General features: G+C 37.6%; 2 protein-coding genes across 2 annotated transcripts in view; both read right to left on the reverse strand.

The window, feature by feature from the left end:
* LOC116286585 (uncharacterized) overlaps positions 1-19,724 on the reverse strand; it is a 49,425-nt gene extending 29,701 nt beyond the window's left edge. Inside the window, exons 1-10 of the mRNA XM_089028203.1 lie at positions 19,579-19,724; positions 15,543-15,676; positions 15,188-15,265; positions 14,427-14,514; positions 13,767-13,864; positions 13,233-13,456; positions 12,302-12,360; positions 9,196-9,341; positions 2,515-2,588; positions 2,047-2,145 (exon numbers count right to left, since the gene is read on the reverse strand). Coding sequence (XP_088884329.1) covers positions 2,047-2,145; positions 2,515-2,588; positions 9,196-9,341; positions 12,302-12,360; positions 13,233-13,456; positions 13,767-13,864; positions 14,427-14,514; positions 15,188-15,265; positions 15,543-15,676; positions 19,579-19,609 — 1,031 coding nt within the window. The 5' untranslated portion in view covers positions 19,610-19,724. The remainder of the gene's footprint in view (positions 1-2,046; positions 2,146-2,514; positions 2,589-9,195; positions 9,342-12,301; positions 12,361-13,232; positions 13,457-13,766; positions 13,865-14,426; positions 14,515-15,187; positions 15,266-15,542; positions 15,677-19,578) is intronic.
* Positions 19,725-23,050: 3,326 nt separating this feature from the next.
* Positions 23,051-26,802, reverse strand: LOC148912150 (52 kDa repressor of the inhibitor of the protein kinase-like). Its single transcript, XM_089027975.1, has 3 exons — positions 26,403-26,802; positions 25,890-25,949; positions 23,051-25,437 (listed from the first exon to the last, which is right to left on the reverse strand). Exons 1-3 carry the CDS (start codon positions 26,800-26,802, stop codon positions 23,051-23,053), a joined length of 2,847 nt encoding a protein of 948 aa, XP_088884101.1.
* Positions 26,803-27,082: the final 280 nt, after the last annotated feature.

Here is a 27,082-nt window from a genome sequence, read left to right on the forward strand (position 1 = left end):
GGATAGATGGTTGGATGGATGAATGGATGGATGAATGAATGGTTGGATGGATGGATGGATAGATGGTTGGATGGATGGATGGATGGATGGATGGATAAATGGCTGGATTGATGGCTGGATGGATGGATGGATGGATGGATGGATAAATGGCTGGCTGGCTGGCTGGCTGGCTGGATGGATGGATGGATGGATGGATGGACAGATGAATAGATGGTTGGATGGATGAATGGATGGATGAATGAATGGTTGGATGGATGGATGGATGGATGGATGGATGGATGGATGGATGGATGGATGGATGATTGGATGGATGGATGGATGGATGGATGGTTGGATGGTTGGATGGTTGGATGGTTGGATGGTTGGATGGTTGGATGGTTGGATGGTTGGATGGTTGGATGGTTGGATGGTTGGATGAATGGATGAATGGATGAATGAATGGTTGGATGGATGAATGGTTGATGGACGAATGGAAAATTGGATGGAAAAACTAATGGATGGAATAGGTGGGTGGTGGGTTGTAGGGATGGTTTTTAGCGAGCGTGTGGGTTAGACACAAAATCTAGACATTTTTATCTGGAGAAATGCGAGCTACGAGAGATAGCAGTACCCTTCCGTCAGTTACCTTTACAGGAAATCGCACGCTAAAACCATGCTCACGGTACACACAAACATTCGTCTCTAATGAGACTGTTATCCGAGCTCACGCCCCCTCATGTGAGCCCATACAAATTATGTCTCAAAAACACGGTTTTTGGATCTTTTCCCGAAATAATGACTATCTAGGCAAAAAACAGAAGTGGATTCAGTTAATTCAACTATTCACGGACTGTATTATATGGTTTAGATTGAATTCTATTGAAAAAAACCACCGTACTTTTTGAGTTGAATGTACGCTATTGGATGTATTTTACAAGAGAAAATGCATGACATAACCGGGGTCAAGCTAGAAAATCGTCTCTCCTTGAAATAAAACAGAACCTGTCAAAAAAACAGAAGTGGAATTGAAAACCCCGGGCTTTCCTGAACATTTTGGTATATAATTCATAGCAATTTGATAAAATTTAGAACCGTATTTTTGCTGATTTTATAAGCTCATACTATCTGTTGGCTATACATTTGCCTCTTATGGTTTCTTAGGTTGCGTAGCCTCGAAAGCGCGCTAACTACGGTAGTTAGCGAAAGGAAAGAAGATTTACATGTCATTTAGGATGTTTTGTCACGCAGTTTACTTGTGCTATATAACTTTACTTTTAAGAACAACCTTTTGCTTTGGAAAGAGAGGAAAAAGACCGAAAAGAGCAAATATTCCAAATGTATGGGCAATTTTTTCCAATGTAGATCGGTTTTTGTATGAGTAGGGAAACCACGCGACAATTCCATAGCCATACTCTAGCCGCCCTGTATCTCCTGTATCTACCGTTGCCGTAACTACGCTTTGTGGTTTTATAAATTACTGAAGACAGCTAGAATTACTGGAAAGCCATTTCAATGTTAGGTCATGTACCTAAGCGTACTGTAAGTCAGTGCCATGCGTTGCTCCTCATATATATAACCCTCTAATATGGCCCGACTACGCCCTGTTGTTAATTAAGCGACTAGTACTACTTCATGGTTCCGCCTGCCCTTAGTTACCGTTGCTATGTCCCACAAGCTCAACAAATTAGTCTAGAATATCTTAGAATTTAAAAATTGCCAGGTAATACTTGTAGTGCTCTTTAAAACAAATACTGTGTAGTTGTGTGTGGGGCAAGATTTTAATTCCACTGGGAAAACTGCTGCAAAGGTGATTGGTTCGCTGTTGTCTGAGTCTTAACCATAATTAGCCCTAAACTTGACCAGCCACGAAGATTAAATTTTGATGAGCTTAAATGTATTTTATATTCACTAAGCTTTTCAGTTGAGTTTGCACAACATACATTTTGCAAGGAAGTTTTGTCGACAAAATGTGGATGTTGTCAGGGGCAACATCAGAAGTAGCTTAGTATTCAATAGAAAGCAAGCATACATCTTTTTTCCCTACGAAGTGTTTGGTGTAGTACTTACCCAAGTTCTAGTAAAGAGGAGTTGATTGACTGAGCTTCTTGGAGTCGTTCACCCTGAGCTTTTGTTTTCTTAATGCGTTCACTTCCAGCAAGATCACATCTGATATAATAAAGGAGGAAAAATACAGTTTTCCAATAGACCCGTTTCGAATTCCAAATTACCGCTGTGTTTCTTGATTACAGACTCATTTGCACAGGGTTAGCCTCGAGTTTGTGCAGAATATTCACGTGTTCCAGTCAAGGTCCGTCGAGTTTCGAAATGTTTGTATCGTTGAAATTGTGCATTCTTTACTTTACTGTTGGTATTTGTGAATATTTAAACACTGATACCAGGCTAACCTTGTGCATTCATTCATTCATTCACTCATTCATTCATCTATCCATTTGTTTTTCCTTCCTTCCTTCCTTCCATCTTTCCTTCCTTCCGTATCCCTAGACGCAAGACAAGACAAGGGTAGAGTAATCTTACATGTAAAGTCGACCTCTTACTGTAGAAGCTCCATTCGTCAAGCTGTTGACCTTAGCGAAAATATCATCATCTTCCTGAAATAGAAGCACGTCTCTATCAAAACACTACATGCAACAGTTAATACTCGAGGTCATCGTGTATGAAAACAGGAACAGTAGTAATCGTCACATGACCAAGTACTTCAGTTTTAGCAACAAGCAGCATGATAGGAGACTTTTTTAGGAAAGCATAGGTGAAGAACGTCTGCGCGTGCCTAAATCATCGAGCACAGTGTGCATCAGCTGATGAAACGACGAAGGGGAAATGATTTGCAGGGTTGGGAGGGTAGGGATCAACTAAGAAACTTGGAAACAATGAATGAATGAATGAATGAATGAATGGATGGATGAATGAATGGATGGATGGATGGATGAATGAATGAATGGATGAATGGATGAATGGATGGATGAATGGATGAATGGATGAATGAATGGATGGATGAAAGAAAGAAAGAATGAATGGATGGATGGATGAATGAAGGGATGGATGGATGGATGAATGAATGAATAAATGAAGGAAGGAAGGAAGGAATGAAGGAAGGAAGGAAGGAAGGAAGGAAGGAAGGAAGGAAGGAAGGAAAAGGGAAAAGGAAAGGAATGGATGGATGGATGGATAGAAAAAAGAAAGAATGGAAGACAGAAAATACACAGATAGACAAGCGGAATATCTGATTCTTCGCATCATATCCAAGGTGAAATATTTTCACATTTTATAATTGCACTTCAAAGTATTGATTTAAGTCAAAAATTCTAACGTATGAAGGAAATAAATTAATGAATATGTGTCATTTTCAGTGAAAAGCGGACCAATTAGGAGAAATAAACTGTACTGTCAAAAACACAAGCAGCTTGCTTCAACCTCAAAACATCTGTCCAAAATGAAACTCAACTTACGAAAAACGCTTGCTAATAACTTGATTGTATTCAGTCTAGCTGGATATATCTTATTAGAAACCTGGTGTTTCAGCAAGTGTCACAAATAGTCACATCAACAGACAGATTGAATTACGCCAGGCGTCTAACCACATATCGTCCAATCAACGAAGATGTTCTTTCATCTTGTATTACTTCCAACCTTTTCAATTTGTATTGAATAAGACACATCTTTTGCACAATTTTAGTGGGAGTTCTCTCTTGAACTGATTAGAAAACACTAAATATCCCAATAAAATCCAAAAAATCAAATTGGCCCCACTTAAATTGCTAATATACTGGTTCGCAGGATCTGTCCAATCACGTTTGAGAAATTTTCTTCTCCTGTCATAGTTACAAAGGTTCGTTTCCTTTTAGTGAAAAGCAATTTGGGGACATCACACTAACTTGGACAAAATTTGTAAGTCTTCCGATGGATTGCTTCCGCCTTAACTTGACTGCAGTTAAATAGAAGTTTCTACGGTTTTGCTCTATCACCAAATGATCATAATGGCTCTGATCTCCTAACATTTTGTTTAGCCATCTCTTGAAAGCTGGAGACAAATTCATATTTTTCATATTTCAGGAAACATCTATTAATTTCTTCTAAGTTTTTGTTTTCAAGTCATGAATAACAGTTCTTCAGAGCAGCCGTTAATGACTTTTAGTGTGCCGTCACAGAATACTGAAGAAGAGCCGGACTTGTTCGACAACCATAATAGCTATTTTACAGCTTTGATGCTCATTATTAACATTTTGGTAGCATTTCTGGCGACCTTTCTGAACTTGTTCATTATTTTGACTTTTGTGAAGACACCAGCTGTTCGAGAAACCCCTTCGAATGTTCTTGTCCTCAACCTTGCTATTTCAGACTTCGGAGTTGGAATTTTGTCAGCGCCTCTGATCTCCGTTTGTGAAATTGCTAACTTAATCGACCTGAATTACGAGGAAATACGAAATGCCTTTATCGGCGTAACTATTCTATTATTTATCATTTCATTTTTCTCTGTTTCTGCCATCACTGCAGATCGATTTCTGGCTATTCATCTTCACCTGCGCTACCAAGAGATCATTACAATCAAGCGATATGGCATAACTGTATCATGCATTTGGATAAGTAGTTTGTTGTTATGTGGATTAAGCATCGAGCTACATGCACTAGGATACAGGATAGTGCTTCTTTCTATAATCTGTGGCATTGTATTCGCTAACGTATTTTTCCTCTTCAAGATCTCACGAGTCATTCGGCGACACTCAATGCAGATCCACGCCCAAAAGCAAACAATACAACAGTCCATAGACATGCCCAGATACAAGAAGTCAGTCAACACCATGCATTACATCATGTTTGGATTTGTTATTTGCTATTTGCCTTTTCTGGGAATGTTATTTGTGGTATTTGTTTTCCGAGACACGAAAAGGGAGAAATGGACTACTTTCGTGCTGTCTTCAAGTATTGCATTTATGATGTTGAATATAGTGTGATGAATCCTATCATTTACTGTTGGAGGATTAAAGAGATGCGTAATGCTGCTAAAAAGGTGATTCGAAAAGTATGGAAACAAGATAACTAGCTAAACAACTCCTCTGCTAATATTCAGGATTATCAAAGATTCACAGAGAGAAACCATTTACGGCAAGTGTCATTTATGAGTGTTGTAAATATGGATACAAGATAACTAGCTAAACAACTCCTCTGCTAATATTCAGGATTATCAAAGATTCACCACGAGAAGCCATTTACGGCAAGTGTCATTTATGAGTGTTGTAAATATGGATACAAGATAACTAGCTAAACAACTCTTCTGCTAATATTCACGATTATCAAAGATTCACCACTAGAAGCCATTTACGGCAAGTGTCAATCATGAGTGTTGTAAATATGGATACAAGATAACTAGCTAAACAACTCCTCTGCTAATATTCACTATTATCAAAGATTCACCACTAGAAGCCATTTACGGCAATTGTCAATCATGAGTGTTGTAAGTATGGAAACAAGATAACTAGCTAAACAACTCCTCTGCTAATGTTCACGATTATCAAAGATTCACAGCGAGAAACCATTTACGGCAAGTGTCAATCATGAGTGTTGTAAGTATGGAAACAAGATAACTAGCTAAACAACTCCTCTGCTAATATTCAGGATTATCAAAGATTCACCACGAGAAGCCATTTACGGCAAGTGTCAATCATGAGTGTTGTAAATATGGAAACAAGATAACTAGCTAAACAACTCCTCTGCTAATATTCAGGATTATCAAAGATTCACCACTAGAAGCCATTTACGGCAAGTGTCAATCATGAGTGTTGTAAATATGGAAACAAGATAACTAGTTAAACAACTTCTCTGCTAATATTCAGGATTATCAAAGATTCACCACGAGAAGCCATTTACGGCAAGTGTCATTTATGAGTGTTGTAAGTATGGAAACAAGATAACTAGCTAAACAACTCCTCTGCTAATGTTCACGATTATCAAAGATTCACCACGAGAAACCATTTACGGCAAGTGTCAATCATGAGTGTTGTAAGTATGGAAACAAGATAACTAGCTAAACAACTCCTCTGCTAATATTCAGGATTATCAAAGATTCACCACGAGAAGCCATTTACGGCAAGTGTCATTTATGAGTGTTGTAAGTATGGAAACAAGACAACTAGCTAAACAACTCCTCTGCTAATGTTCACGATTATCAAAGATTCACAGAGAGAAACCATTTACGGCAAGTGTCAATCATGAGTGTTGTAAGTATGGATACAAGATAACTAGCTAAACAACTCCTCTGCTAATATTCAGGATTATCAAAGATTCACCACGAGAAGCCATTTACGGCAAGTGTCATTTATGAGTGTTGTAAGTATGGAAACAAGATAACTAGCTAAACAACTCCTCTGCTAATGTTCACGATTATCAAAGATTCACAGAGAGAAACCATTTACGGCAAGTGTCAATCATGAGTGTTGTAAGTATGGATACAAGATAACTAGCTAAACAACTCCTCTGCTAATATTCAGGATTATCAAAGATTCACCACGAGAAGCCATTTACGGCAAGTGTCATTTATGAGTGTTGTAAGTATGGAAACAAGATAACTAGCTAAACAACTCCTCTGCTAATGTTCACGATTATCAAAGATTCACAGAGAGAAACCATTTACGGCAAGTGTCAATCATGAGTGTTGTAAGTATGGATACATGATAACTAGCTAAACAACTCCTCTGCTAATATTCAGGATTATCAAAGATTCACCACGAGAAGCCATTTACGGCAAGTGTCATTTATGAGTGTTGTAAGTATGGATACAAGATAACTAGCTAAACAACTCCTCTGCTAATATTCAGGATTATCAAAGATTCACAGCGAGAAACCATTTACGGCAAGTGTCAATCATGAGTGTTGTAAGTATGGAAACAAGATAACTAGTTAAACAACTCCTCTGCTAATATTCAGGATTATCAAAGATTCACCACGAGAAGCCATTTACGGCAAGTGTCATTTATGAGTGTTGTAAGTATGGAAACAAGATAACTAGCTAAACAACTCCTCTGCTAATGTTCACGATTATCAAAGATTCACCACGAGAAACCATTTACGGCAAGTGTCAATCATGAGTGTTGTAAGTATGGAAACAAGATAACTAGCTAAACAACTCCTCTGCTAATATTCAGGATTATCAAAGATTCACCACGAGAAGCCATTTACGGCAAGTGTCATTTATGAGTGTTGTAAGTATGGAAACAAGATAACTAGCTAAACAACTCCTCTGCTAATGTTCACGATTATCAAAGATTCACAGAGAGAAACCATTTACGGCAAGTGTCAATCATGAGTGTTGTAAGTATGGATACAAGATAACTAGCTAAACAACTCCTCTGCTAATATTCAGGATTATCAAAGATTCACCACGAGAAGCCATTTACGGCAAGTGTCATTTATGAGTGTTGTAAGTATGGAAACAAGATAACTAGCTAAACAACTCCTCTGCTAATGTTCACGATTATCAAAGATTCACCACTAGAAGCCATTTACGGCAAGTGTCAATCATGAGTGTTGTAAATATGGAAACAAGATAACTAGTTAAACAACTCCTCTGCTAATATTCAGGATTATCAAAGATTCACCACGAGAAGCCATTTACGGCAAGTGTCATTGATGAGTGTTGTAAGTATGGAAACAAGATAACTAGCTAAACAACTCCTCTGCTAATGTTCACGATTATCAAAGATTCACCACGAGAAACCATTTACGGCAAGTGTCAATCATGAGTGTTGTAAGTATGGAAACAAGATAACTAGCTAAACAACTCCTCTGCTAATATTCAGGATTATCAAAGATTCACCACTAGAAGCCATTTACGGCAAGTGTCATTTATGAGTGTTGTAAGTATGGAAACAAGATAACTAGCTAAACAACTCCTCTGCTAATGTTCACGATTATCAAAGATTCACAGAGAGAAACCATTTACGGCAAGTGTCAATCATGAGTGTTGTAAGTATGGATACAAGATAACTAGCTAAACAACTCCTCTGCTAATATTCAGGATTATCAAAGATTCACCACGAGAAGCCATTTACGGCAAGTGTCATTTATGAGTGTTGTAAGTATGGAAACAAGATAACTAGCTAAACAACTCCTCTGCTAATGTTCACGATTATCAAAGATTCACAGCGAGAAACCATTTACGGCAAGTGTCAATCATGAGTGTTGTAAGTATGGAAACAAGATAACTAGCTAAACAACTCCTCTGCTAATATTCAGGATTATCAAAGATTCACCACGAGAAGCCATTTACGGCAAGTGTCAATCATGAGTGTTGTAAATATGGATACAAGATAACTAGCTAAACAACTCCTCTGCTAATATTCAGGATTATCAAAGATTCACCACTAGAAGCCATTTACGGCAAGTGTCAATCATGAGTGTTGTAAATATGGAAACAAGATAACTAGCTAAACAACTCCTCTGCTAATATTCACGATTATCAAAGATTCACCACGAGAAGCCATTTACGGCAAGTGTCATTTATGAGTGTTGTAAGTATGGAAACAAGATAACTAGCTAAACAACTCCTCTGCTAATGTTCACGATTATCAAAGATTCACCACGAGAAGCCATTTACGGCAAGTGTCAATCATGAGTGTTGTAAGTATGGAAACAAGATAACTAGCTAAACAACTCCTGTGCTAATATTCAGGATTATCAAAGATTCACAGCGAGAAACCATTTACGGCAAGTGTCAATCATGAGTGTTAAATTCGGTGCGGGGAAGTAGTATTTCAAAGCCAACAATGAGGAGTGGTTTCCTCATGAATGTTTAATGAGTATGAGAAACGATGTTCAAGGGTGATTTTTGAGGTTTTATAGGTAAATGTTTATTGGAATTAAGCTAGCTAATCTTAGCTAATACCAAGTTCCAAGGAATCGTGGTCTTAGCCGGGGTCCGATCGAAGAATTAATAGGAACCGAAATGGTCATAGCGAAAAGGTCAATAGGTGACATAACCCAAGGATAAATAGAAAGCACCGCAGGTATCCCAACCCAAGAATAAATAGAAAGTACCACAGATATCCCAACCCAAGAATAAATAGAAAGTACCACAGGTATCCCAACCCAAGAATAAATAGAAAGCACCACAGGTAACCCAACCCAAGAATAAATAGAAAGCACCACAGGTATCCCAGGGAGATAAATCTCAACTACACTGTTAAATTATTGCGCAACACTTACCTCATAATCAAAAAATGACGGTACGTCCCGTGAACCACACATGCTCCCTTCACTACCCCCTTCGAAGCTTGAGGATGATAGACCTGAGAAGGTGAGGTCACCAATGGAGGAGTCTGACGTCATAGATGACGCATGCGCATCGAATACTAGTGGAAGGAGTGATGACATGGATGAGTGAACAGGTGGAATGAATGTTTAACACTCAAACAATGGATTAGCTTCTTCCTATTCACTCCTTGAAAGTTTATACTTATTCGTTTCTTAAACCAGATTTATTTTAATGTTAGGACGTGCCGTGACCGTGTTGTTTCATTGGTTAAGCAGTAGCCCCTCGCGCTGTGATTGGTGGAAAGTATGTCGTCAATTCTGTTCTTTATTAACAGTAACATTTATCATGCCCTTTGGCAATCGTATGTAATCTACTCTATATAGACATGAAGTCTAATAGATTTCTTGCATGTGACGTCAAATAAACTCAATTTGGAGCACAAAACAAGATAATTTCAATCTCCTGAGAATAGACCAGTTCCAAATTTCAAATTCCAAATTACCGCTGTGTTCCTTAATGACAGACTCATTTGCACAGGGTTAGCCTCGTATCAGTGTTTAAATATTCACAAATACCAACGGTAAAGTAGAGAATGCACAACTTCAACAATACAAACACTTTGAAACTCGACGGACCTTGACTGAGACACTTGAATATTCTGCACAAAACCGAGGCTAATCCTGTGTAAATGAGTCTGTAATCAAGAAACACAGCGGTATTTTGGAACTCGAAAATTGTATATTCCGTATGGCGCTGGAAAGCACAACAGGGCCGTAGCCACGGTGCCGTCGGTCTGGTCTTCAAACGGATCAATTAAATGAGTCTGTAATAGTATAGAACGGTCTGAACCCAGGTGAATGAATGTCAATCGAAGTATTATGATCATCCGGGTGGATGTAGTCCTGAGAAGGACTGTTTGATGTGACTGACGTTTTGACAACCCTGAGCGGAAGTCATCTTCAGAGTCAAGTGAAGAATAAAAGTCAGATTGGTCATATTTATACTACCACGATAACAAGTCTGTAATCTAGAAACACAGCGGTAATTTGGAACTCGAAAATGGTTTAATGGAAACTTATTGTTACGTCCTCCAAATTGGGCTGCATTCCGAAGTGCTGCAAGGGGTCTATAGAGCGAATAAACTTTGTACCAATAATCAAGAAAGAAAATTAATCCACTGCTTGATTACTTTACTGAATTATAGAGGCTTTGCAGCATCACTTGATTGTAGCCATGACAGGAGGCACAACAATAGAGTCTTTTTCCACTGGAAGACTGAATTATTTCTCATGTAAATCACATTAGACCAGATTCCATTGTTCCTGCCTCCTGTCATGGCTGCCATCACGTGATGGTGAAAAGCCTCTATAACGTACATATCAAATCCAATGTTTATTTGTATACGTAGCTATCATGATACCAATGAATCAATGCTTTTAGTATAATTTTAGATTTGAATATAGAGTTTCTCGAGCTGTGATTGGTCGAGCGACAGGTGATTTGAGACGATAATCACTGCTGGAGCGGTGATTATGAGGTTTTCGAAAGTTTGCCAGAGCGAAAGTAATACAAAACGTTTTTTATCCTGAATTTCGACTTTTCTCTGATATTGAAGCCCAAAATTATATTAAAACGATCATCCCCCTCAGACTCAGTGATTATGGTGAATATTTTCCTCGCTGCTCGAAGACTCGCGTCTCAGTAAATATTCCACCGATAATCATTTCGCCTTTGGCCTTTAATTGTTAAATAGACGCAGCATTGATTCAATGTACATGTCGATGTTGTACAGATATGATAGTCAAATGCACATGTCAATGTTGTACAGATATGACGGTCAAATGCACATGTCGATGTTGTACAGATATGATGGACAAATGCACATGTCAATGTTGTACAGATATGATGGTCAAATGCACATGTCGATGTTGTACAGATATGATGGACAAATGCACATGTCAATGTTGTACAGATATGATGGACAAATGCACATGTCAATGTTGTACAGATATAAGATGGTTAAATGCACATGTCAATGTTGTACAGATATGATGGTCAAATGCACATGTCAATGTTGTACAGATATGATGGACAAATGCACATGTCAATGTTGTACAGATATAAGATGGTTAAATGCACATGTCAATGTTGTACAGATATGATGGTCAAATGCACATGTCAATGTTGTACAGATATGATGGTCAAAATTTAAATGTAGTAATTACATATGCAGATTCAACTAAGACTTAAGGCAATGGAAAGTTGAGTTATGTTTGTTTTGGTGAATCCAAAAGAGGCTTAGGATCTATCTACACGCATACAATCGAAGCTATTTAACAAATCACTCATAGATTTCCATTGACTGCCCTCTTATTGATCATAGATCATAGATCATAGATGACGTCTTAAAATGTTCAAAAAGGGAACTTTCAAAAAACTCTGATGAAGCTTTCCTTACATTTACACACCAAGCCCGAAATGCAATATGGACGGTGTGAGTTCAATCAGAAAAAATTCACGAACGTTTTCTGCACGTTTTTTCTGGCATATTTCATTCTATGCTGACATTATTTACATATGATAATGATTTCAAGCTTGGTAAACAATGCAACATGCAACAAAACCTTCACCAACCTTTATTCAAAATACTACATATATACCAGCTGAGCGGTAAACGCAGCGCGCAAAGCATGATTGAACAAAACGACCGGCCATAAGCTTGAAAGAACGAAGCAAACATGGCGGCAAAGTGAAATTGGTTTCATTCTTCCTTTCCACATTTCTGCTTCTTGTAGGCACGTATATTATATCTTAGTCAAAAGAAAGCAGAAAAATAGCCTGGGAATTAAGGATGGCGGCAAAACAGGTAAACGCGCTGTGATTGGCTGAAACAAAATTCGCCGCTTAGCTGGCAAGATAGTGTAGATAAGTAAGCGCAAGTCCGATAAACTACCCCGAGAGTTTGGTCAGTGGTTTGATATGAGAATATATTGCTTTTTTATTGCAAAAATATCAATTTTTTAATGATCGCAAATATTATTCTTCAAATCATCTCACCTCCATATCGCGTGGGCATGTTTATTCTCTCGATCTTCAACTGACAAATAGCATGTGACCTGTTCAGTACACAAGAGAAATAATACTTTATGAGGGTGGTCTGGGTAAGAGTAACGTGGGTAATGGCCGTTAGACTCTCAGAGAGAGTGGTTAAAGAGAGAACTGGATAAAGATTTCATGAACGAGAAATTCATGAGGGCAAGCATATCTCGTAATGTAATCCAATTATGGTCATGGATGGTACACAATTAGAGAGGTCGCTTTTCATTGGCTGAGAACAGCATATGATAGCCAAAGTTGCAGGTCATGTTTACACGTAACATTGCAGTTGCGCATGCATATATGGTGCAATCTCGTTGTTGCATACAAAATTGCAGATGCAATATGACATGAATCCTTAATCGGTAATTACCGCTGTATTTTATGACTATACAGACTCATTTGTACAGGCTTAGCCTCGCTTAAGAGCAATTCATTCACAAAAGTCAACTGAAATGTAAAGAATGTTCAACTTGAACGATACTAATGTTTTCAAATCACGTGAACCTTTAATGGTGTCTGATGAAGATACCCCGATTGAGATTTGCGCTATATAAATTCAATAAATTATTATTATTATTAACCTTTAATGGTGTCTATGAATATTTAGCTTATAGACGAGACTAAGCCAGTGTAAAAGAGTTTATGGTCAACAAAACCTGCGGCATACTATTCTTTAGGTGCAACCACATGACTCAAAACCCCTTGAGATATAACAAACAATGAAACAGCCCCCATGTTGGTTGATCTAACAAGAAATGTTAATGAGGAATGTTTTGTTATCGTCAATCAACATGGCGGCTATGACGTAACATTCATCCCAAGAATTACGTTGTTTCGCGCATCAGTGGCACTGATTTTCTCTGCATAACATTATCACATTTTCCTTTACCTGCTGGAGTTTCTGTTCATCTTTGTCTCCGCAAAAGCGAGTCTTTTCCTTCCCGTGGTGAAGAACGTTGACACATCTTGCGGACTCTTGACAAGTAATTCTGATAAGCGTTCTACGAAGACACCTTTCTTGGGATGCTCACGAAGGAACACTTCGCGCATCTTTCCCGCGCACAAAAGATCGTAGATTCGTTCTTGGTATATTTGTAAGTACGAACACGTGACCTGGGGAAGACGAAAAACATGGTTTAAGATGGATGGATAGTTGGATGGATGGATGGTTGGATGGATGGTTGGATGAATGGATGGATGGATGGATGGATGGATGGATGGATGGTTGGTTGGATGAATCGATGGATGCATGCATGCAAGGATGCTTGGATGAATATATGGATGGATGGGTGGATGGTTGGAATAGAAAATGATAAATGGAATGACGGATAAACGAACAAACAGATGGGGGCAGAGAAGTATGGCTGATAGCAGCCTTTTGACGTGATATTATCTTGCTAATTATAATAAACAGATCACTTACAGTGTATGAATGAAGTTGGTCCCTTTCAACAATGGAGAAGATGGTATTGACTATTTTGGGTGTGATACCATCTGATGCCATGAGTGTATATGTCTTTCCTAAAGAAACATGCGTAGATATTATTAGAATCAAGGTTACATTGATGCATAACTCACCTCTCCCCTCTGGGGTCTAGGGTTTGATTACTGAACTCAGCATCACATGTTGTAGAGTTTGTTACGTCTTTCCTTTCATTGGAAGGGTTTTTCCAAGTTTTCTTCCCTCCGCAAAACCCAAAACTTTAAATTCTAAAGGCCCTGTTACACGTTGAAACTTTTAGGTGAAACTTGTGTGCAACGGCATTGCGAGACAAGTTGCACAGGGGTGTTACACGGCGCAATTTCGTCCTGAAACTTGTTCGCAACACAAGTTTCGGTTGCAGAAGTAGAAAGCAGTTCTAATTTTCGTGAAACTTTCTCGCGACGAAAGTTTCACAAAAGCTGGGGTGTTACACGGTGCAATTGCTTCTGAAACTTGTCTCGCAACGCTGTTGCACACAAGTTTCGCCTAAAAGTTTCAACGTGTAACAGGGCTTTAAGTTTGATTTGGGATTTAGCCTTGCCCTGACTTTGATGTAAAGGTTCGATAAAGTACTTCAGTTTTATATTCTCTTTTGCTTACCTGCTCCAGTTTGTCCATAAGCCATCAGGATGGCATTCAACCCAGTCAGACAAGCCTCTACAAGTGGCTTTCCAATGATCTTGTAAACCTGCAGTTACAATAAAAACGCTTTTGGATTTCCCCCACTCTCCCGTTCTTCTCCAGATTCCTCATTGGGAAAGGAATTTAACAAATAGACATCAGTTTTTTATGTGTCTGTCCTCTTATTGACGATAAATTGCGTTATCACATTGTCAAAGTAGTGTGGATCCACGAGGAGTAGCCGAGGTGGATCCACATACTACTTTGACAATGTGATTTGTGTTTTTAATAAGAGGACAGACACATAAAAAACTGATGTCTATTTGTTTTTTACAATAACAAACACGATAAAAACGTCTCATTTATAGCGATCAAAACAACCAGCGGAAAGAGCGCGCGATCGTTGACGTCAGCTTTATCTGTCTGTCCTATTATCGATGATAAAAAATAACCAAACAGCGCGCGAGAAATTTGTAAGTTATTGTAAAAAGACCTTTTAGGCTTGGGCATAATGTGTTCCTATTTCAGACCACGTGCCATTTTCCTGAGAATAATATTCTTTGCTTGGGTTATATCCATATTTATGAGTCTTCTCGGGATACTCTAGGGAATGACACGTGATCTGAAATGGGTAAACCTGATTACGCCCAAGTCCGAAAAGGTCTAATGCACCAGTTAAGATATCATTAAGTGGATATTGTTAACAAAATGCTTAGCACTGTTTCTTGGGATTTCCCTACCTCTTCATTGACAGTTTCCTGTGGTATGACTTGGTCAAACTCGAACGATTTGGAGGTTTTTCCTTCGTTGACTTTGACCTAGGAAAACGAAATAGACTCACTCCATCCATCCATCTATCCTTCCTTCCTTCCTTCCATCCATCCATCCATCTTTCCTTCCTTCCATCCATCCTTCCATCCACTTTTCTATCCTTCCTTCCTTCCTTATTTCCTTCCATCCATCCATCCATCCTTCCTTCCATCCTTCCATCCATCCTTCCTTCCAGAAGTGGTATATGAGGCATATGGTTAGCATCCTACTAAGTCCTTAAGGTTTACGTGGCCTCATACCCGTTGTCAAGTTAGACATATCTACCTGTGTCATATCTCCATTTGTCACGTGAACAGCCCCTTTTCCAAACTGATCTGTGACGTCATGTGGACCAAGAGGACGAATACGAACAAAGACTTTGATACGACTGGAATCTGAGTCCGGGGATTTGGAGCGCTCTGGAAATGAAATAAACATCCACGATTACACTAATGCGCATGTTCGGAAGATTGGTGTCAAGCATAATCTGATCCTAAAGAGCCTGCATTCTTTATGGTCAGCATCGAGGAATGACAAACTGCGAGCAAAGATAGTTGGGCCTATAAGGGCACTTTTCTATTCGAAAAGCAGACGTGTGGAATGAGTATATTTGATAGCGAACAAAAACAATGCTTCTAATAGAATCTTAAGAGCAAGATACAGACAGAAGCTATGATAAAAAATTGAAAACGCGCGCGCGTGCTGCGTCTAGTTATAAAGCACGCAAGGATTGGCAGAACACGAGAGAAGCACGACGTGTAAACCCCTAGTGCTTTATAACTACACACAGCAGAGCGAACAAGTTTTTTAATTTCTTTTATAGAATGCAAATTAGAATAACTGTTTATTTGGATACGGAATGACAAAATAGAAAGTGCACACGCATGCTGGAAAACGTACATTTGCTTATAGTTCAGCTTCCCTATTCAACTGTCTTGATTCTGATTTGAAACATCTACTCTGTCATCCTAATCCCTCTTACTCTCTTTCATCTAATCTGTCCAATTTCAAGTCTAAAATCCTTCATTTATTTCTTCAGTTGTCTTCAAGTGTCTCGCACTTAGAAGAATTATTCTGTTTTGAGTGTCGCTATAAAATTCGTTGTTCCTGCAGCACTTTATAAATTTTGTCAATTTTTCTTTTCCATTTGATTACAATTGTAATTTATTCAAATTTCCAGTAATATGATGTAATGTTTGCACTTTTAATTTCTCATATTTTTGAATTGTTTCAGTAGTGTGAGGGCCACGTGTTAGATAACTCTCTCTGGGTTAATTGTGTCACCCTCCTTAAATAAAGTTTATTGTATTGTATTGTATGCTGTGTGCTCTCATAAACCACGCGCTCCCAACCAATCCGAACGCGAGATTCATAACAGTTATTTTATAATAAAGTTCAGTGTAGTTCCTTCAGTTAAGCAGTTGACTTTCTCGAATGGAAAGCAAATTTAAAGCTCTACTATTAGCTCTCTTATCTATACATTACGTTTAGGGCTAGTGAAAACTCTAGTTTAAGAAAACTCTTATTGAGATAAATCAAGTGAGAAAATGAACATATTCTCTTGGATAAATCTGATTCGTAAGATAAGTCAAATGGAAGAAACATTGATCTCTCGGGGATTTTTTTTAACAGCACGATAAACAGATATAAGCCAAACTTGACCGATAAATAAACAACTGAGCGACTGAGAGTCTGCGTCTAAAGAAACTAATTGCACATTAGAAAGGATTAGAGTTTTAGATTTACGTTCACGGCAAACGTGAAACGTTAGTTGACCAGTAAAAAATTCTTTTAAGTTACTGAAAGTCCAAGTAGTAGAAAAACAAAAGAGTATTTGCGCTTGGTGAGAAGGTTTGTAAAAGGTAAAGTAAAATACAGAAAAACGATGAAAACGTGGTCACGTTTGTCGTTTGCGGGGAGAAAAAAAAAGTCAATCTAAAACTCTCTATTACTGGAATAAAACGTGCAGTAAGTTAGATGGAAAGAAGTCTTTTGATATATCTCCAATATTAATGGCCTTGTGTTGTCGATCAGACACTGTGATAATCTGAACACTCCTTAGCTACTCCTTCGAGAAAAAATATTTCTTAAAGACAGCATTGTAAAGGAAGAACTAAATATAAAATTTTATACCTTTTTCTTTATTTTTCAGGCCTTGATTTCCATCAGCGTTGAAAGAAATCTTACTCATTTTGAACTCGGAAAAAAGAGACTGAAGACTTCAGCATGGAAAACCGCGTTCATCCATTGATCAATATGATTATAAAAAGATGAACACAAGCTCACCAGACTATACGATAGACACTGGACATTTTCACGTGATTTTTAACGAAAAAAAAGATTTTGGTGGTTTTTGATGTTTTCAGTTTCGTGACTGCAGTTGTATAGTACTATCTGTCAGACCACCACAGGGTTACCATAAATAGAATATTTAAAATTTGCTCGATCTTCTATAAAATAAATCGATAAATAATCTATAACATTTTATTGGTTGTCTTTCAATTAATTTATAAGAATTTAGAAGACCACAGAAATTCATTCCAATGCAATTTAAAATGACATATCTTACTCGTTTGCCTCTTGACTGGATGGTGGTTGGAAGGCTTAACTAAAATTGAGGTTTCAGTAAAAGCAAAACAAGTTAATGGATTGAGCGAAGAAGTGGTTATTATTTAATTATTAATTATTATTATCGCCCACAAAAAAGATAACTCCAGTTTAATGGACTTTTAAACTTGACCCTCAGGAAGAAAACATTGAATAAATCACGACAATGTTTGCATCATTTACTACAACTACCAGAATCCCTTGCACACTTTCTTTTGTTCAGTTTATTAGCACCAATAGAATAAGAAAAGAATTGTCGAGGCATTTTGGTGATAGTAGTAAAAATGACGTCATCATGCGAACGGCAAATGAAATGAAATAAAATTCAGTAATAATGATATAAAATAATTAAATATTTTAGGATACATTTTACTTTTCCGAAAATATCTGCCTCTTATTACCTTATTTTGTTAGTTCTTTAAAAACCTAATTTATTACTGGGTTGCGTTCACCAGTATTTTTAATCGAACAATCAATTAATTATATAGTCTTCTTTCACTTATTTAATAATTTGCCTCAATGCTTTTGCATTCTTTACTCATGTGTATCCATTGCTCTTGTTTTAAAAAAAAGTCTTTTCTAGAAAGTTTGCTCGACAGCTCTAGATGAAAAAACTGCCAATTTTTTTCCTACGAATTTATTCCGAAGCACAAACAAAGCCATATGGTATAATGGAAATAAAAGAATAAATAAAATACAACCATGTTAATCTTGCTAACCACAAGAGCCTCGTTCGAAAAAATACAAGGTTCAATCAATGTTGAACTCACAACTTTAGTTACTGTAATTTTTACAAACTTCTAAATTATGTCATAGCCACGTCAGTTTATTCGCGTGCTGTGACACGTGGTTGGCAGAGGTGGATTTGGTTCTAGCAAAAATGGTAGCTTCGTAACCGTGTAGTATTTTGCTTTTTAGGGGGAAAAATAATTCCATTAAAACCAAAATTATATCTGACTTTAGTCAACTCTTCCATCTATTTTTGTCCTTCAGAAGGCAAACTTCTTGCTACGAAGATATAGAAATAAAGACAAGATACCATATGTTAATCAGATTTTCACGCAGAGCTGATGTAGGTTATCGGCGACGTTAGAAGAAAATTCTTTAGCTGCTTGCACAGATACCCCAACCATTCCCTAAACATGGGAGCAAATACTGCGAATACTTTGAGATAACAGAACGTGCTAGAATCCAAAAACACATTCACGGACGATTTATGATAACGCTTTAAAACAAAACAGAAACAGCGGGATAAGGTGAAGTAGAAAACCATGATTACATTATAATCCTTATTCGATGTTGACAAATACCGTATCCGTTTTGACAGAAGCCAAATATAACGTAACAAACACAAAAACTGTTGCCCAATCCACTAGATTTTGGACGAGATTTACCTCACTTAAAGTAGAAAAATATTTTTTAGTAAATAGTAGAAGTCCCCGGCTTGAATATGTAGAATTTGGAGGCAAAGTATGAGAGAAACGTGCCTGAAGCGGTTTGGAAACTCTGACAATCAACGCCGGTCATTCTAATTACATCAGCGACAGTGGCAGAATTGAGAATGCTAGGTTTAAAGATTGCGGTTAACGGTTTTGAGCAAACACATTTTATATTGATGATACAAGGCAAAAGGCTTTGGATTTGTAGTAGAAGAGTTTTTATAACTATACTCGTAACAGGAGCCAGGAATATTTGAAAAAATAAGAACAGTTACCTTTGCGCTTTTTGTTACTTCTTCTCTTCATTGTCTCCAAGCCATGAAAAAATTATCCTACAAAACCGGCTGCCATCTTAAACTTTCCCAACAAGGATATCGAAGATTAAAATGATCATTCGAATGGAGCAAGTCGTAGCGTTGTGTTATCATTCAACGAAGAAACAGCGGGGGCTTATTCCAACAATATTTTGTAAAATTTAAAATCTATATATATCTTGTTTCTGTCATTGGCTCACATTCGCGAATGTCAAGAATGGATTGACCTCTACGTTGCGTGTTATGAATCCCAGATTGTTATCAAACTCTAAGAATTATTATATACACGATAAATTATTAATTGTAAATGCTGAAATTGAAAAGGAGAGGTAATTATATTAATGAACGGATTAATAGTTGTTTTGTGCGAAATGTTATTTCCGGTGAAGGGTTAATTTTGGTTTCAGATCAGTGAGGATCAAAAGTATGTATTAAATGCTGGAAAAACAAAATATAAATGGCTTATTTTAGCTTTTTAAGATAAAAGTCACTGTGACAAACAAATTCTAGAAAAGGAGAGAAGGAAGGTAGGAAGAAAGGAAAGGAAAGGCAAGAAGAGGAGAAGCGGAATTGTTTGCAAAGCAATGTGTGTATAGAGGAGAAGTGAGGAGAGGAGAGTAGTATTTTCAGTGCAAAGGAATGTATGCAAGAGAGAACGAATTTGCCTACAAACTTTTTTTGGTATTATAGATAATGCAATAATAAGACGTTACAGCTTTATTAATACGGATTTGGCAAATTTAATCTAAGCTCTGATTTTGTTGTTGTTGCCAACAAAAATGGCAATTATTGAATGTGTTACACCCTACCTCGTCGTTTGTATTTTTAAACTGTTTAAAATAATTCTTCTTTAACGTTTCATTTTAAAGAGAAAAAAAGTACATTTCTATGTCACTTTGCTGGCTTTTCTTGGGTATAAAAAAGAATTTATAGTAAGGTCGTAGCAGAGTTCACAGTTTTACACGTGTTTTATAGAAAATCATTAGGGATTAACTGAAGGGTGAGTAATTGAACTGACGGGAATATTAGGAACTAAGACACAAGCTGTGAGTATAAATGATGAGTTACGGGCAAACACCACACACTAAGAGCTTGGTTGCTCGTTTGACTCATCAATCTCACCAATCACCGTTGCAGCAGTTTTTCCAGTGGAATTAAAATCTTGTCTCACAAACAACTACACAGTATTTGTTTTAAAGAGTACTACAAGGATGACGAGACAATGTTCTATTCTTTTCGCAGGACAGTGAACAATTGAAACAATCTATAATCAATTTTCAGCGATCAGAGTTTTAAATTCTGAGATATGCTGGCTAATTTGTTGAGGTTGTGGGACATAGCAACGGTAACTAAGGGCAGTCGGAACTATGAATACACAAAAGTCTTGTACAATTACAAGATTTTTGAAACATCACTCGTACCTTAACAGCAAATTGTACGAGAAGGTCGTGGGATTTCCTATACAAATACAAGAATACAAACTGACAAATACGGAAGCCCATAGGGGACATTGCTGCAAATGGAATGAGAAAAAATACCGAGAATCAAAACCAAGTGGAACTAAAACCCTTGCCAGTAAATTCTGAATCTCAATCAATCTGAATCCAACGCTGCCAATCCGACGCTAGCTTCATTTTGGTTCCAAGGAGGCATCTTAAATCAGGAACATACATTAATTTTTTTCCAATCTAGATTGCTTACTTAACTGTTAATTCTGAATACAAGCGAAAAGGAATAATCTTTCTTTCTAAAAAGATATTGCCAAATTGATAATGATATGCATTAGAAAAAAAGAAAAAAAAAACAAAAACAAAAAAAAAAAAAACAAACAAAAAAAAAACAAACAGTATGGATACGATGGGGTTCGAACCCACCTACAGAAATAAAGTTAAATTTTTTTGTCAGAGTGTTAGTGTTCCAAGGAGGCATTTTAAAGGGACACTTGGATGAAAACACCCCGATTTTTGAAAGTCCGAATAATTAAATTATTTGAGGATAATATGACTCAATTATAATTATGGAAATATGATTAGTGAAAATTTTAGCCTGGGAGCCACTTGCTATCCAGATATTTTAGGTTCAAAGTGAAAAGAACAATAGGGTTGAGTAAATGACGTCATTTACTTACAATTTAGATGCTCAATAAAATTGATGTTTTTTTTGCGCCACTTTTGACTGTTAAGGAAACATGTTGCTCGGCCACTATCTGCGCCATATAGATAAGTTTAAACAAGTTTCAAGTCATTTTCAATTTTCATTGATTTTCATCCAAGTACCCCTTTAAATCAGGAAGATAAATTTATTTTTTTCGATCGAGATTGCCTACTTAACTGTAAATTCTTAACATAAGTAAAAACAGTAATAGGCTAAAAAGATATTGCCAAATTGATAATGATATGCACTAAAAAAATAAAATAATTTATCTGGATACAATAGGGTTCGAACCTACAGACAAAAATTAAGAAAAAAATCGATCCCACTTTGCCATACCCCCGAGACATCCGCAGAGCTGAGGCGTCGTATGGACTTCGGACCTGACGGCGATTAAATCCTTCTGCCCTTGGGTGTACGAATTACGCAAGAAAATGTTCCAGCCGAAGCATCAGGGGAGAGACCAGCCGGCCCCCAGACCATATCGGCTAATCCCTTGCATCTCTGCCACGCACGGAATCGGTTGAAAAAATACTGTTAAAAAATCTAGTCTATTGGGTGCATTGTTTTCACGGCTATTGTTATGCTGATTCACCTGAAACCGTGGTCCAGTGGAGAAAACTTGGGCTTCAATGATATTGAGTCAAGCACGGTTGAGGCGAGATAGTAAATGGATGGGTGACCTGAAACTTATGCACTAAAAAAAATTTGCAAGTATTTTCCCCGTAACTTTTAATCGACTAAATAAAAATCCGTTCTAATATACGTTGAGAAATCGATCGTCGAAAATTAAAAACTGCCTGGCATTTAACCCTTGACCGGCAGTCTGTAATCATGAGCAATTTTTCAAGAATATCTTGAAGAGAATTGTTTGTATCTTGTGCCGAGGAAAGGCATACAAGAAGATGTTGAGTGAGAAAATAAATGTTTGTTTTCTCCAAGTATACAAAAAATTTCGCGAGTATACTTTTGTGAGACCAAAATACTGTATTAACAAACACAATATGGATTAGCCTTACAGTGGCGGATCCAGGGTTTTTCAAAACGGGGTCCAGATCGGGGAATAGATTGCTATGACGTCATATTGACGTCATATGATGTCAAAGTATTAATTGTTTCGTTGCTTTTACCTACTATATAAGCGCTGTTAGTTTGAATAAAAATTATAAAATTTGTCTTAATAATAATAATAATAATAATAATAATAATAATAACAACAACTTTATTAGACAGGGTAACACCGTTACCATAAATGATAATTTTCAGGTGGCCCTTACCTTATTCAATCGCCCAAAACAAAGGACAACCTCATCTTTCGGGGATGGAATTGCTCGAAAGCTTTTACCAGCTCTACCATTTTATTGTCATCAAAAGCTAGTTTGTTGCAAAGACTTTGATGAGCTTTCATCAGGGCCAAACCAGATAGCCTATTCCCTGACATCGTTGAACGCCTATCAGTCTTAATAAGTTTCAGCTGACTGAAACTTCTCTCGCTTTCACATGAAGTAATGGGTAGAGTTAAAGCCAGTTGAAGCAATATGTGTATATTTGGGAACTGCAAACTGCTACAGGATTGAAAGGCATCAGCCAATTTATTTGGAACCTTAGAAGGATTGCCGTTTGATTGCTGTTTCCACTTTCGAATCCACATCTTATACTCTGTTGGAAACATTTGCGAATAAGGCAGATCATCATTATAGAATTTAACCGTTTCAGCAAGTTTTACTGGAAGCTCAGCATCGTCTTCTTTATTGATGCATTCACTTGGAAGAAGGAAAAGTAGGCTAAGTGTAACATCATGAGCAGGGTTATGTACAAATCGTTCCTGCAGCTCGGCAATCACATGCGAGATGAACTCATTATACAATGTAACTCGGAAATAATCTTCTGAGCTAGATACGTTATGATTGTTTCTATTCATCTGCCGTCTCACAATTCTAGGCTTCTCCAGCTGGAACTCCTCTCCATAGAAATGTTGTCCAAGCCTTGTCGTCTCCTGGAAAATCTTCTTAAACTCTGCTTCAGACTTTTCTCTCATAGTTGTTAGTGTAGATACAAGAGAATGTACTTGCCGGTATGCATATGCAACATCAATTGCTTGCATCTGCAGCTTAACTGTTAGTTCTCTCAGTAAGAAAAGGACCTGCTGGAGAATCATGATGCATAAAAGGAATGTCGATGACTCAATTTGAAACAAAAATCCATTTGCCTTTGTCACAGTTTCGCTATCCCACATCCAGTTTGTACCGAGCTCTTCATGTTGGTTTGGGTACACCATGGCCTCTAATGCTGTGTGGATGGCGGGAAGCATTTCTACGAAAACAATGTAAGCATCAATGCGTAGAACCCAACGCGTTCGGCAAGCATCCTTTAGCTTCTTTGCTTTTGTTCCTTGTGGATTCTTTAATTCAAGAACTCTGTCCAAAAGACGCTGCCTCTTTGCTGAGTAGCCAAAGAACCTAGCAATTTCACCAACATACGACTCTGCGTTCTTGAATTCTTGAACTTTGCAGGCAGAAACTACAGCAAGATTTAATCGATGAGCTGCGCAGTGAAAGTAAATTGCCAGAGGGGCCTTCTCTTGTATAATTGATTTGCATCCTGACTTTGCGCCTGACATATTGAAAGCACCATCATAGCATTGACCTCTGAGATTGGCCAAAGACAAACCATTGCTTGTCAGCCATTGCAAAATAGATTTTGCCAATGTCTCACCAGTGATTCTTTCTACTTCAACGAAGTCCACAAATACTTCCTTAACGGCAGAATCAAAAACATAGCGGAGGCATAGTGACATCTGCTCTCTGTTTGAGACATCCGTTACTTCATCTGCTATTACGGTGTAGTACTTTGCTTCCTTTACTTCGTCCAGTATATCCTTCTGGATATTCTTGCCAATAACTTCAATTAGTTGATTTTGTATGGTTTTCGATGTATATTTCGCATTGCGTGGCGCATTTTCCAGGTGTTTAGCGAGCACTTGATCCGTCTCTGCCCGAAAACGAACAAGTTCAATAAAGTTACCTTCAGCTGAATGTTTATCCTCTTCTTGCTCCGTCCAGCATATTTTATCGTCGCGGTGTCCACGTAGTGCGAAGCCTTGTTTCCCACACAACATTACAATCTTTAATAATGATTGAATTACCCGTCTATTTTTTTCAATTGTTTTCTGGGCTTCGCTGTCTAAGATGTTGTTGATTGCTTGCGAAGGGTTTTTGTAACGAGAAAGAAATTCAGCCATTTTCGCCATAGAAGTTAAATGGTAATCTTGTGTTGCATGGCCGTTCATCTTTTCGCATATGTTATTCCATTGTTTATAAGGTTTATTCACAAAGCAACCAGCACCACGTGCTTTTACTTGCTCTGGAGCAAACATTGCGCAAGCACGACAGAATACACCGTCAATGTGAGAACTATAGTGAACCCAAGGGTGTTTTAACAGCCAAGACGGTTGAAACTGCCGTAAAGTGGATGACGTGTTACAAAGCCGTGTACGCGGGTAAGACGATACATTGGGATCAGGCTCTTTGGTAAGAATGTTGTATAAATCGTCTCTACTGATGCTTCGAAAGTCAGTATGTGACTCAAAGAGCAAACCAATATCATACGATTTACAAGGCAACGAAATACTACTGACTTCCTCGTCCATGGAAATCTCCCCACTAAGATCTATAAACAGTATAGAATGTGAAAATACTTTCAAAATGGGGACATTTAATACTTTTAAACGACACTTGAATACAATAAATATTAAATCTGACAAATTGATAAAGCGTAGACTCTGGAAATTATACATTTTTTTCTTTATTGCGCTCATACCTAACTAAGTGCTAACTCTAAAATTTAAGAGTCAAAGTGCTCCAAATAATTACAGCAAAGTGTGTGGTTACATCATTTTTTAACTAATTTGTTAGGATTGCACAAGAGTTGCTCCAAGTCTTTCTTGCTCTTTACTCCCGAACGACGAACGACGTTTTTCCGAAAAGTTATCGTTATTCCGAAGAGATTTCCAATCGGAATAACGGTTCATTGTTCGGTAATTTCGCCATCCGTGATCGCGCCGCTCTAGAGTAAGCAGCGCGAGAGACTTGGAGCAAGTCACTGTCTAGGATTGCACTTACTGTCCTGATCTGATGATGGTGTCGTTACATTTTTCTTAAAACTTGCATTTGTTTCTTCATCTATAATTAAATGTTTGAATGTGAAAATTCAGCGAATCATGCTGGTGTGCATGATAAATTCAAAATCTTTGGGAGTATAATTCTATAATAGACCTATTTACTAGAGATAATTCATGTACCGTAAATGATCTATTAGACGCCCACTGTCTAATAAACGCCCCTCTCTAAAGTAACAAACGCCTCTTATCTATTAAACGCCCACGGCACCCTTCGTATACGAAAATTTAATAGGCGTCTAATAGATCATTTACGGTAATGATTATGCAGCACCCCAATTGCAATTGCATTCTTAATGTAAAACTTATTATAAAACAACAAAGTTAACACAACACTCTAAACGACATCCTTTGTGATTATAAAACAAAGTTTAAAAACTAGTACTAACGATGTTTTTTCATCTCTAGCTGTCATTAAGTAAACGATAACCGGATGTATATGTTTACTCGCTGTCACTTAAAATCTCTGTATCACAGTCACTTGACTCATTGTCTGACGGCTCCCACTCATCTGTGTCTTCGAAGCGTATAAACACGTCTCCACCTTCCACTAATTGATTTCGCGGATTTATTATCTCCTCTTTTCCTGGTAGGGAAATCGTCATGCCATCGTACAATACGGTTCCAATTTCATCCGGCCTTCCAAGAAATGGCCGAATAATTGGGTGAACCAAGCCTGGTATATGTGTTTCTCCAGTCATGAAATGCTCCACAATTTTAACAGTTATCAGATATCTTAGATTATAAATGTCAGTTTCAGGATTGTCCTTGTTAAGTGTGAGCTCCACGAGAAGAGATTCGAAGTGCTGTTTGCAAATATACCGATGGTTGATAAATAAGCTCAACATCTCAGCCATCACGAGTCCTTTTGGCGGCAAGCTTTACTCAGGACAATATTCTTGTTGATGAATAAGATGAAAATACAAATAATATTGTCAATCTTTGTTTACCTTCGCTTTTTTTCTTGAAAAATGATGTGATTGCTTGAAGTTTTTCGTTGGATTTTCGCTTGCTCATCTGATTACATTGATTAATTTGATTTTCGGGAATTCCAATATGGTGGTTCAGTTCTGACAAGACTGTAAGTAGACTACGCATGCGCGCTGTATTTCAACACAGGTAGTCCAAACAGTTGGT

Source organism: Actinia tenebrosa, unplaced genomic scaffold (genome assembly GCF_029948245.1).
Source record: "Actinia tenebrosa isolate PJP-AT-01 unplaced genomic scaffold, QUT_ActTen_1.0 PGA_scaffold12__29_contigs__length_12842862, whole genome shotgun sequence".
NCBI classification, from domain to species: domain Eukaryota; kingdom Metazoa; phylum Cnidaria; class Anthozoa; order Actiniaria; family Actiniidae; genus Actinia; species Actinia tenebrosa.

Bases quoted from the DNA above. Each gene is read 5' to 3' on its own strand.
- LOC148912150 (XM_089027975.1), bottom strand. From the start codon at position 26,802: ATGGCTGAGATGTTGAGCTTATTTATCAACCATCGGTATATTTGCAAA. The intron at 25,950-26,402 runs GTGACAGCGAGT...ATTTAATTATAG, and splicing joins CTGTGATACAGAGATTTTAA to ATGAAGAAACAAATGCAAGT. The intron at 25,438-25,889 runs GTAAGTGCAATC...TACTGTTTATAG, and splicing joins ACCATCATCAGATCAGGACA to ATCTTAGTGGGGAGATTTCC.